Source organism: Ailuropoda melanoleuca, chromosome 4 (genome assembly GCF_002007445.2).
Source record: "Ailuropoda melanoleuca isolate Jingjing chromosome 4, ASM200744v2, whole genome shotgun sequence".
NCBI classification, from domain to species: Eukaryota; Metazoa; Chordata; class Mammalia; order Carnivora; family Ursidae; genus Ailuropoda; species Ailuropoda melanoleuca.
The window spans coordinates 113,059,799-113,072,721 of NC_048221.1; the positions used below are offsets into that span (position 1 = coordinate 113,059,799).

General features: G+C 34.0%; 1 protein-coding gene across 4 annotated transcripts in view; it reads left to right on the forward strand.

Annotated features, from left to right (window-relative positions):
* MAP4K3 (mitogen-activated protein kinase kinase kinase kinase 3) overlaps window positions 1–12,923 on the forward strand; it is a 185,445-nt gene that overhangs the window by 134,780 nt on the left and 37,742 nt on the right. For all 4 annotated transcript variants that reach the window (XR_004625031.1, XM_034659618.1, XM_034659619.1 and 1 more), the window contains one exon: window positions 8,398–8,456. Coding sequence is in view for 3 of the 4 variants with exons in the window: in XM_034659618.1 (XP_034515509.1) it covers window positions 8,398–8,456 (59 nt within the window). In the remaining variant the exon portion in view is untranslated. The remainder of the gene's footprint in view (window positions 1–8,397; window positions 8,457–12,923) is intronic.

Below are 12,923 nucleotides of genomic sequence, written 5' to 3' on the forward strand. Positions count from 1 at the left end.
AGGGCTCCAAGTTGCCTACATATTTACTCCTAGATTATACTTTTTTGCCTTTTCATTGGAATTTTCCTTCTCTTTCCTTTCTTTCTGCTTTAATAACATACTTCTCTCAAATCTGGTTGATTTAAATGATTACATAAATTCTTAAATCTATGCCCTGTAATATTTGTAGAACATGGAAGGGACTATTTACACATAATTTCGCTTGGAGAAAGTTGCTGTCTTGATGGGCAGAAAACACTTGGACGTATAAACTCTCAGCCATACAACAAAATATATAGTGGATTGCCAACAGATGGTGTTAATGATAAGAGGCTAAAATATGTAATAGGTGCTGTGGAAATCAGAGGAGAAAAGCTTTTGGGTTAATGTGGTTTATCTGGCTTCCGGAAGGGACTAAGACTGATTTCATTGTAGTGTAGGAGCCATTATAGAGTCTTCAGGAAGAGAATGGGCGGATGCCTCCAGTGTTTCATGGGAATTGATATGGGAATGCTCATCAGCACGGACCACAGTTTTGAGAGATGGCAGATAAAGAGCTGAAATTATGGAAATGGTCATACTACTACTGGAATTACGGGATTAGCTCAGAAGAGGAAAATTGAAGTCATTAAAGAAGAAATGATAGATGAAACCATGAGATTGTGTGTGTTCGTTAGTTAGGGCTGAAGGAGGAAGGAGTGTAGAAAACTGGTTACCACAGTGGGTGATCCCTGTGTTTTGCAGTCAAAGGTAGAACCAACATGGGAGAGAGGGAAGAAGCAGTTGAAAAGCTGAAAGGGTCAGTACATGGACTGTCACAAATGAAAGAAGGATGCATCAAATCGTCCAGAGAGGACCAGAAAGTGTAAGGATTGGGAATTAACTGTCCAAAGGGGAAAGAGAGATGAAATGTCTGAAGAAAACAGTCAGTGACCTTCAGATTAAAGATTTTTTCGGAATTACACATACGTAGGCTAGAATGACAATTAGTGAAATTTGTTGTGGAAATAAAAAAACCACAGAATCAAAAGTTTAAATTGACTTATTTATTAATATTGTCTAGAAAAGACGACAATAACAAACCCAGAAACATAGTCTTTAGAATCCCAGTTTTTCTTTTCTGTGCCCTGTGTTTCTGGAGCTAGCCTGGTAACCTGAATAAGTTATCTGGGCTCTGTTCCCTGGAACTGCCCCTACCCCCAAGTCATCAGGAGTTTCTTATGACAGAGGGCTTTAGGGATAGTTAACGAGTTAGATAGTGCTGACAGAAGAGGGATGAATGCCATTATTTGTCAGATTCTGCAGTTTATAAAATCAACCTTTAAGAGTTCACTTCTGATGATGATAAAAGCTAACATTTATCTACGGGTTTTTAAACACAAGGCATTCTAAACACTTCAGATGTATTAACTTAAAATCCATGTTTTACAAATGAGGGGATTTAAGGTCTAAAGAAGTTGAAATTACTCTTACCACCCAGCTAAATAATGGCCGAGGTGGGGTTCGATTGGGGCAGCCTGGCTTAGGAATTCAGACCTAAACCACTGTCCATGTTACCTCTACCCCACGTCATCAAGTTTTTTTCCATGAATACTGAGCTCGCACTCGTGATCTCTCTTTTTACGCAGCATATATATGTTCCATAGTTATTTTTTTATTGTGGTAAAATATACACAACACGGAATTTACCATTGTAACCATTTTTAAGTGTACGGTCCAGCGGCATTAAGTTCATTCATATTGTACAACTGTCACCACTATCCACCTTCAGAACATTTTCGTCTTCCCAACTGCAACTCCTTACCCATTAAACAATAATGCCCATTCCCCCTTCCTTCCAGCTCCTGGCAACCAGCATTCTATTTTCTGTCTCTTTGACATACCTTACGTAAGTGGAATCGTATAATATTTGTCCTTTTGTGACTAACTCCCTTCACTTAGCATCATGTCACATCTTTAAAGATTCATCCGTGTGTAGCATGTGTCAGAATTTCCTTTTTAAGGCTGAATGATGTTCGTGTGTGTATGTGCTTCTCTACCACAGTTTGTTGGTTCGTTCATCTGTCAGTGGACAGTTGGATTGCTCCCACCTTTTTACTATTGTGAATAATGCTGCTATGAACTTGGGTGTGCAATACCTATCGAGATTCTACTTTTGGTCTTTGGGGCACATAACAAGAAGGAGAATTGCTGCGTCATGTGGTAATTCGACATTTAATTTCTGAGGGAAATGCCATGCCTCTTTCCATAGCAGCTGTTTTTATTTTACAGTTCCCACTAGTAGTGCACAAGGGCTCCAGTTTCTCTACATCCTCATCAACACTTGTTATCTTCGGGGTGTGTGTGTGTGTGTGTGTGTGTGTGTAAGTGTAACAATAGCTATCCTAATGGGTGTGAAGTGTCCATAGCTATTTCAATTGCCTAGTTTTATCAGTCCTAAAACTTTGGCACTGTGAGCAAGATTTCCAACTGTTACAAATACTTGTTGCTACTAGAAACCTGATGAACCCAGAATGTCTGGCTGTGATCTTAGTAGGCACTTGGCACCAAGATGACAAGTGTACATCTTTTGGGACCCAGGAGAAACATTTACCCCTTTTTTTGTTTGTTTGTTTTTAAAGATTTTATTTATTTATTTGAGAGAGAGAGAGTCTGCACAGGCATGTGCAAGGGAAGGGGCAGAAGGGGAGGGAGGGAGAGAGAATCTCAAGCAGACTCCACACTGAGTGCAGCCCATCGGGGGCTCGAGCTCATGACCTTGAGATCATGATCTGAGCTGAAATCAAGAGACGGGACACTTAATCAGCTGAGCCACCCAGGCGCCCCAAAACATTTACCCCGTTAAAGACTTTGCTGCTTAAAAGTCCCATATCATCAGTATTTCTTATTGTTTTAAGTGCTAAGGGTATTCATTTTATAATTTTGTAAATGAATTGAGACTGTTAAATCTCAGTTTTCATTATTACAATACAGAGTTTTTTTTTAAGTTAGATAATCATAATGTGTGAAACCAGAGAACAGAGCTTGATTTCCAGAATCGTTAGTAAAAGAGGTCTGCAAATTTTGAGAAGATGCCAGTTAAAAAACCTCACCATGATACAATAATTAAATAGTAAGAATTTTGCTTCTAGAAGAAAACATAATCTCTTTTGTTGCCTTAGCAACAGTTTTCTAGATATGTCTCCAAAGGCAAGAGAAACAAAAGTAAAAATAAAATTACTGGGACTATACCAACATAAAAGGCTTTTGCAGACAAGGAAACCATCAGCAAAACAAAAAGATAACCTATCGAATGGGAAAAGATATTTGCAAATGATATATTGAGTAAGGGGTTAATATACAAAATACCTAAAAAAAAAAAAAAAAGCTTCACAACACCAAAACAAAAAACAAAAAAGCAAACAAAAAAAACCAATCCAGTTAAATGAGCAGAGGACCTGAATAGACATTTCTCCAAGGACAGCAGATAGCCAACAGACATAAGGAAAGATACTCAGCATCACTAATCATTGGGCAAATGCAAATCAAAACCACAATGAGATATCACCTACAGACCTGTCAGAATGGCTAGAATCAAAAAGTCCAGAATTAACAAGGCAAGGATATGGGACAAAGGAGCCCTTGTACACTTGTTAACTGGGGGTGTATAGTGCAGCCACTCTGGAAAACAGTATGGAGGTTCCTCAAAAAGTTAAAAATAGAACTACCCTAAGATCCAACCATTGCAGTACGGGGTATTTCCCCAAAGAATACAAAAATACTACAAAGGGATACATGCACCCTGATGTTTATAGCAGCATTATTAACAATAACCAAATTATGGAAACAGCCTAAATGTCCATCAGCAGATGAGTGGATAAAGAAGCTGTGGTAGACACACAAACACACACACATGCGCGCACACACACAAACACACACACTGGAATATTAATTACTCAGCAATAAAAAAAAAGGATGGGATCTTTCCATTTGCAGAACCATGGATGAACCTAGAAGGTATGCTGAGTGAAATAGAGAAAGACAAATGCCTTATGATTTCACTTACATGTGGAATCTAAAAAACAAAACAAATGAACAGGCAAGCCAAAAAAATTAAAAAAATAGAAAAAAGCAGAAACAGATCCATAAATACAGAGAACAAGCTGGTGGTTGCCAGAAGAGAGGGAGGTGGGAGATAGGCAAGATGGGTAAAGGGGAATGGGAGGTACAGTCTTCCAGTTACAGAATCAGTTAGTCACAGGGATAAAGGTGCAACATAGGGAATATAGTCAGTGGTGTTGTAATAATGTTGTATGGTGACAGATGGCAGCTACCGTTATGGGGAGCACAGCATAATGTATATAGGTTTTGAATCACTATGTTGTATGCCTGAAACTAATGTAATAAGTGTCAACTATACTTCTGTTTAAAAAAAAAAAGAAATGTAAACATATCCTTAATCATTTTTATATTTATTATATGGTGGAATGATAATACTTTGGATATGTTGGTTCAATAAAATACATTATTTAAAAAATAGTAAGCATTTGGCCCATAAACATAAAATGGGTTTATCTGATGTGAGATGCCGTCTTCAGATTAAAGGATTATATATCTGTTTAACTGATGGCCAATTTTTTTTCTAATTTGCCTAATTTTACTGGATATTTTAGCCTATATGCCAATGAAAAATATATTTAAAGTTACTTATATACAAAACACTATGTTAATTGCTGTGGAGGAGCATAAATAGTAACATAATCTTTGCTCTGACGAAACTTACAGTATGCCTGAAAAAGTAAGAATAAAATATTTAAATTATAATTAAAGACATCAGAAAGATACACCCAATTGATCATTATCAGTAAACCTAACAAAAGTACTTTAAGATTACCCCTTAATTAGGTCAGAATTGAATAAAGTCTAAAAATAAAGTTAAATTTATTTTGAAAAAGAAACAGTAAATGCCAACTTTATTTCAAGTTTGTTAAACTATTACTTATTAAGTTTATGTGCCGTGGTTACTCTTCTTACTTGGTACATAATGAAGACAGTTTCTAAGGAGAATTCATTCCATAGCTGCACAGAATTCATTCCATAGCTGCACAATGATAGGACATTTTCTGGAACGGCAAACCTCCCTTCCTGATCTTTATTTCCAGGTTTGCCATGTAAGAGTCAGGAAGACTGCTTAGTGTTCATTTTTTAGTGGTCTGACCTCACGGGCTTCTCTTTTTTTAAGAAATAAAATCTTTTTTGCTTTGTCCACAATTCATTTGTTTTTTACTTCTATAAATTATCTACCATATTAAAAGGTATCTTAAAATGACTTTATTCATATCATAATTTTCTCATTTTTTGATGAGGAAAAAACTCTCCTCGTGCTATTCTCTTTTTTGTTGGTTAAAATATATTGAAGTATTTTTTCTTTTATGTTTCCGTAGCCAGTTCTGTTAACTTCCTGCTGTTTTTTCATCAGGTGTAGACTTTGCAACCTCCCAAGGGATTTATGAAAAAACAGTAATAAGATTTTCTTGATCATATATTTTCTGTGTTCTGCCATTTATTTATTTATTTATTTATTTATTTATTTAGATGCTGTCTGTGCTTCCCCATTCATTAAAATTGAAGTTAGGATTTTTTGACCCAAAAAGATACTTTCACTGGGCTAGAGTGACCACCTTCTATTTTTACGTGAGCACTCAAGTTGAATCTATACGAGGAGACTGTTGCATGTTTTCAGTCCTTGTTACTTATTTGACTTTACTGTGTAGTTAAACATTGTCGTTCGTTAATAAGCTGATGTCTCATTTGTGCTACTAATTTTTTTTTATGTCTCTCCTGGCATGTTCAAATATATTCTTAGTTAGCTTACAAAGGATTGCTGTGTTATACCATCATCTAAGGTTATCTTGAGTGCTTTTCCAAGCATGATTTTGGTAGCATTTTTCTATTATAGAAAAGCTTCCAAGTACTTCTTGACAAGCATTTTAGATCAATCTTTCTTAGACTGTTCTGAAGATATATAAATAGCTACTAACTTTGCCCAAGTTTTACTTTTCTTCCTTTCCTTTTTATTTCTTCTCATTTTCCTTGAATGATTTACTGTCTGAATTCCTGGCATATAATAGGTTCTAAGCAAATAATAGTGGAGTTAAATGAGATTCAATACTTACTAAAAGGACTTAGTATAATTCCTTTACTTGATGACATTCCTAGCAGATTGTTTTTTTTCCATGGTTGCTAAAAACATATCTTGATTTATGGAGAAGGAATTAATAAAGAATGAGCCCCTTTTAATTTTAGCTTTCTTGGTAGGGCTTGACACATGACGCATTTAATCATCTGACTTGAATGTATCTGCAACTTCTCCCTGGCCTGAATGTTATTCTGCATATGAACCTATGTTCAATTTTCTATTAAAATACTACACTAGTTATCTTAGACTCTTCTCTTACCTTCCTAAGTAGTCTGCTAATCTCAATTAACTTTTCTAAAAATCATTGTCATCAACCTGGTAGTTGTCGTGTATCATAAGCTGACTGTTCCTGCAGCAGCCACATCTGTGTTTATGTAACAGAAACCATGGCCACTCTGCACAAATGCACACTTTTAGAAACCGTCATTCGATTAAGGGCTTAAGAGAGTCTTTTGGCTAAAGAGACTGCTGGTATGGTAGAGGTGGTGCAGTTTCCTATAGCTGAAGAAAACAGACTTGAATTTAGGAGTGCGTTCACTGAGATTAGTCCTCTTCACTGAATGCAGAAGTTTAAAGGTTCCTGTACAAAGTCATGACCACTTAAACTATGCAGCATAGTTGTTTAGCAGTCTTATGATAGCAGTGCTATCATCCCATTAAGATATATTATTATGAATTAGAACAGGTATCCTTTTTCATTAGAATTTCATGTGATACCAGTGTGAGAGTTGACTGATCTTATTTGTTTATGATGTATTACTTTTCTGTCACTGGTAAGACCATTTATTATGCATGAAAGCACGGAAATATTGAAGAAGACAAAATTTGAGTTTTGTCTGAACCAGGATTTTGATTGTTTTTCATCAGTTAACTTTTTGACAGGTGATGGAGTACTTAAATGTTAAAGTGCGTTTCACTTAAATGCAATGTATTGCCTAGAATCCTCATATTCCTAGGCTTAATTTTTTTGTGGTCTAGAATTTGTGTATCTTAACAAGGCTGAAGTGTTAGTTGTCCATTTACAGGAAAATAAACTATTGGCATTTGAACAAGCATTTATTTTAAGGGCCTAGTTAGTGTATACTAGGTACTATTCTAGACCCTGGGCTGTAGGAAAGAAAGGTGGATTTAACAGCTTCCCTTTGTTTGAGGAGCTCACAGCCTGGCTCCTATTTTTATAGACTGGTAAATAAATTAATTAAAAGACAGTCTTAAGTGCTGGAGGAGAACTCGTATTAAATGCTGTGGAGACATGGAAAAGGTTGCACCTTTTCCTGCACAGTCTTGGAAGGCTATTCAAAGGAAGTATCTTTTGCACTAAATCGTGATTGTGCATTTGGCAATATCTTCTGTAATCAGAAAACACTTTAAGTACACTATATTCTGATGAAAATAAAATTCATGTAAGATGTTAAATATTCCCCCTTTATTGTTAAAACCGTGCTTGATACAGTGACTTAAAAAAAGGGAGGAAGGGAAGCTTTACTTTGTACTTTCCATGGTTGTTAGAAAACATTTTTTTTCCTCAAAATGGCATTTGAATAGAGGATATATATAGTTAGTCCATTTAAATTTCACTTCTTAACGCTCTACAGCCTGTAGCATTCAGTGGAAATGTTTAGTTAAGGAACTACTTTGGTAATACTCATTTGAAGTTCTTCTGCTTAACTCTTTAAAAAATTATTAAAAATCCTTTAAGTATAATTTACAACCTTGTGCATATTCATCTATATAATTTACTTAAAAAGAGCACCCTACTCTATATCTTTAAAAAATTATCATCTGCATGAAGCAATAGTAGAAATGTGTCAGTGTGTATGTATACATAATTATCGCAGATCTTATATACAAGGTCAAGATTTTTGTTCCTTGTTTTCTTCTGCACTCATTTTTGCTTCATTATAGCTTGATGTCAAATATCTTATTTGAGCATTTTTCTTTCTAAAAACTGATTTTTACAAATTTTAATTACAAAAGCAATAACCATAAATGAAACTTGTATTTATTATTCAGACAAGTTCCCAGAAAAATACTGAACTTAAATAAATACGTAAATCACAACTACAAACTTCTGACATCTTTCATTGTTGGAAGTCCTACTATGCCTTTTTTTTTGTTAAAGAACATATAGCAATACAGATTTATTTGCAGTCTGGGGTTTCTCTTTTAAAATATATATATTTGTGTATCATGATTTGTAATATACTACTCTTCTGCTAAATATGTTATTTTACTATTAGGATCTACAGCTAGAATATGGACAAGGACACCAAAGTAGTTACTTTTTGGGTGCAAACAAGTAAGTAAAGTTCTTTTTAAATTAAATTTAAATTCACAATTAAGTTACTTTATACTTTAATATATTTATTATATTATGTACTTACATTTATTGTATATCTTATTATATATAATATTTAATATATAAATATATTTTAATATTTCCAGAATTAAATGTGTTAGTCTGGTAGATATGTTTTATAATATGCTTTTAACTTTTCTTCATTGCTACTTTGCTAATTATTTAGTCAGTACCTGTCATAATGGGGACGATCACCTTAAGTTTTTTATATCATGCTACTCTGTCGACCTTACTTGTTAGAAAAAAATGAAGTACATTCCAACTGAAGACATATATTGAAGACAATATATGTTTCAGGATTTTTTTTTTCTTTTATTTTTAAAGTTGACCTGTTTATTCCTTATAAAACTTGCTTTGGTCATGTCCCACGTGTGTTGGCTCTGAAAATAGCTGGGAATATTCATACTGTTTAGAAATCTTTATCCTGACTTTTTAACCGTTAAGAGCTTTTTAAAAAGTAGGTAGTAGTTAAAATGTGTCTGGTGTCTTAAGAATTATCAATTCATGCAAGAAGTAAATCCAACAATTATTAAAGGCCTCCTCTATGCCAGGCACCTGTCTGGATGGTGCAGCACTGTGGTGAAAAGGCAGCTTACAAGGTGTAACAATTTAAGGTGCTTGCAGTCCTGAGTCAGCAAGGGAAGGGGACAGGACTCTGCTGTTCCCAGTAGGTTCTTATTTCCTGAGTTCGTGAATAGATTGTCATTATAAAATCTAATTTGTAAGGAAATACTGTTTAAATTGCCAAAATCTCCCAGCAAGGTAGATATTATTTTAATAATCAGAACAACTTAAAATTTCAACATATGATTTCACTTCCATTAGAGAGTTGAGAAATATACTTACATCCATACTTTAAGTTAAGCAGTTGAGAAATGGTGACTAAAGACGAGTAGTTCACATTTAAAGATAATGGAAAATCATGTCTCTCTCCTTTTTTATAGACTCAGTGTTTCAATACACCCTCTTTTCTCAACACTGAGGAAAGACTTTGAATGACAAGCTAGAGAAATGCGTTAGTTTTGATTTAACCTAAAACTTCAGTTAAATACGATGAGGTGTTTTTTTTTTTAATTAACCTGATTTAGGTTTCCTAAAATGGAAAATAAGCATAAAATTTCCCTCCTAGACAAATGAAATTTTATCTAAAGAGTAACTATGTGCTATTTGTAATCTGTCCTGATTCATTGATGGACAGCAAAGAAAGTTTGTCTCATAGTGGTTAGCAAATAAAAATTCTAAAGTGCTTTTTATGTTGTTTTGTCTAAATTTAAAGTCACTGGTTTTAAGGACCTTGTTAGCAAATTTTAAGAGACAGTGGATAATTTGGAGAAATATTTCATTTGTCCTTTTTTTTGGTTCATTTTCAAATTATTTTTAAATTATATACTTGCAAGAATCCAAAAAAAAAAATATGACCCATCACTAAATGCTTTTCCAGATTCCTTAGTTCCCATTTCTAATTGTTAGACATTTTCATAATATATAGTTACTTTGGCTAGGTAAAATGTTAATAATTTGCCCAACCTTCATTTTTTGATTAATTGGATCCCTGCTTAAGGAACTGTATTCTATATAACGAATCACTGGCAAGGTAGGTTGGCCAAAAATTTGACCTTTGGCTGTGTTTCGTGTACAGGTATATACATACATGTGACATGAGCATGGATGTAGCACTTCTCTTACTGTACTGATACATCTGCTTTATTCTTGTGACTAGGCAGTGTTTTAAAACTCACAGGATTTCCTGCTTTCTCCATAGGTGATCAGGCAGACAGATTTCCATTTATGGGTTTCTACCTATTCCAGACCAAACAGGAACTAAGATAGTTTGGTTGTTTTGTTTTGGTTTTAAAAGAATGATATATATTTTGACTTACTGGGTTTTCTTTTCTTTTGAATGCTGTTATTATTGGGATCAACTTTTCTGATCATTTAAAACCAACAAAATACTATTTTTAAAAGAAAACTAAATTATTTCTGATTTTGTTTTTAATGTAGAGCAGAAATTCTAACGATAGATTCTCTTCTAAAGACTTAAATAATGGTGAAAAGAGTAAACTGAATTACACAGTTCCTGGCACAATTGTGTATAGTAGTAGTAAACATCAGATCAGGAGTCAGAGCGCTCTCTTCCTGTAAGCTATGTGACTTTGAGAAATTAACCTCAGTTTTCTCTAGTAAAATGGGGATTATAATAGTCCTTGCCATATAGGGTGCTAAGGGTGAAATGTAGTAATCATTGCAAAGCATTTAGGACAGTTGGGGTTTAATAAATACTTACTAATTGCCCTTATCTGTAGTATTTACTCAGTAAGTAATTGTTGATGATAAGAGCAAATGAATACAAGTGATTAAAATTGCTCTTTGGTTTTAAAGAAGTAGGAAGTTTTTTTGTTTTGTCTTCAAATGTAATCGGGACAATACTTAAAGATTTTTTTTGAGCCATTTAGGCAATTTCAGATTTTAGTAACCAGCAGCGTGAATTTCTTAGCTAATTTGAATATGTTAAATATTTTGGCTGTGGTTTTTACTTCCCTCTATAAGTTTCTTCACTTCACCAGTTAAATCTATGTTTGCTTATTGCTCCATTTTTAACTTTTCATCCAGATTTCCTAATTATTTTCAATTGACTTAGTAACTCTCAGTATCTGTGGGCATCGTTTTGTTTTATTTTGTTCATTACTTTCTAAAATTTCCATAACAGAAGAATCCACATGGACTAGTGAATATTGACACTGTATATTGTAGAGCACCCAACCTTGGTGATTAAATCAGTGTCACATAATTTCTCTAGGGCTCTCAATATACAGTATTTACTGTAAGTGAACCTCTTAGCAAATTTAGCCATGTTTCATTTTTTCTTTTGTAAAGCCTGAAAAGCAAATCATATATCCTACTTTTCATTAAAACTTCATGAATTGTATACTGTATTAACAAAGTATCTGTAACACATAGTAGGAGATTTACAAGTAAATAAACAATAAATTTACGTGAGTCCCTAGGCATAGGCTAGCTGCTTTTCTGTGATCTTATTAAGCTTTTCTCTCTTATTCTTGGAGAACCTAACACTCTCAGGAAGATTCTTTTTTAAAAAGTGGAATGCCATGTAAGTCCAGTTAAATATGGTAATTGAAAATAAACTACATTTTAAATTTCCTTTTTAACTATTTTCAAATTTTATTCTCTGCTGGAAAAAGGTGCCCCCAAAACTGTTGTTATGTGTGTAAGAAAAAGTGTTTTTCGTATTTTCTAAAATGATATAAAAGCCCACTGTATACTTCAGAGTTACTATGTTTAACTTAGTAAAATAGTGTAAAGCAGTGCTTCTTCAATTTTTGGTCTCAGGATCCTTTACAATCTTAAAAATTATTGAGGATTCCAGTGAGCTTTTGTTTCTGTGGGTTAAAACTGTCAATATTTATAGTATTAGAAATTTACACTGAGAACTTTTCAAAATATTTACTTATTTAAAATAGTAATATACTCGTTACATGTTATCATAAATAACATTTTGCGTGTGTGTATTAAAAAAATTTGTCATCATTAAGGACCAATTTAAATGCCACCCCTTTATGTTACCTTCCTGTAACACCACTTGATTCCTCTCATGAGACTTAGAAGCAGCAAATAATTGTGATAATAGATTTTGTATATGTCAGTGTAATTCAACTGACTTTTTGTTGAGGCCCACTAATAACATTTTTTATGAAAAACAGCTAGATTTTTCTGAAACAAAGTAATAGTAAGAAAAGTGTCATTGTTTTACATTTTTTGCAAATCTCTTTAATATCTGGCTTAGTAGAAGACAGATGGATTCTCATATCTGCTATTAATCTGTTCTATTAACATGCATTTTATAATCTCTGGAAAACTCCAGAGTTTCATTCTCAATGAAAGAACAAGAGCGCAAAAGGTAAATGCTTTTCTTATTATATGCAGTATGAAAATAGTTTTGTTCTTGCAGACCCCCTACAGGAGACCAAGGGACCTTGGAGATCCCTAGACCACACTTACAGAATTGCTAAAGAAATGTTGCTCAGTCATAATAAAGAAAATACTAATTGAGTACTTAGTGTATTCTGAATTACTATTCTAAGCATTTTACCCATATTCAGTGTATCGTCAGATAAACACTTTGATGTAGGTTATAATTGTTATAATTCCTGCTTTATAGATAAGGAAATTGAAGCATTGCAGCTAACTTATTGAAGGCCACACAGCTTACAAGGACAGAGGCAGGACTCAGGTTCAGGCTGTCTTTGCTTCATAACCTGGCATCGTTTTACTATCCTGCTTCTAGTCAGAGGCTCCTGCCTTCCTAGAGCTAGCCCCTGAAGAGCTTTGTGAGTTAGATGATAGATTTGACTGAAGTACCTCAATTTTTTTGATGTGCAGAATAGGATT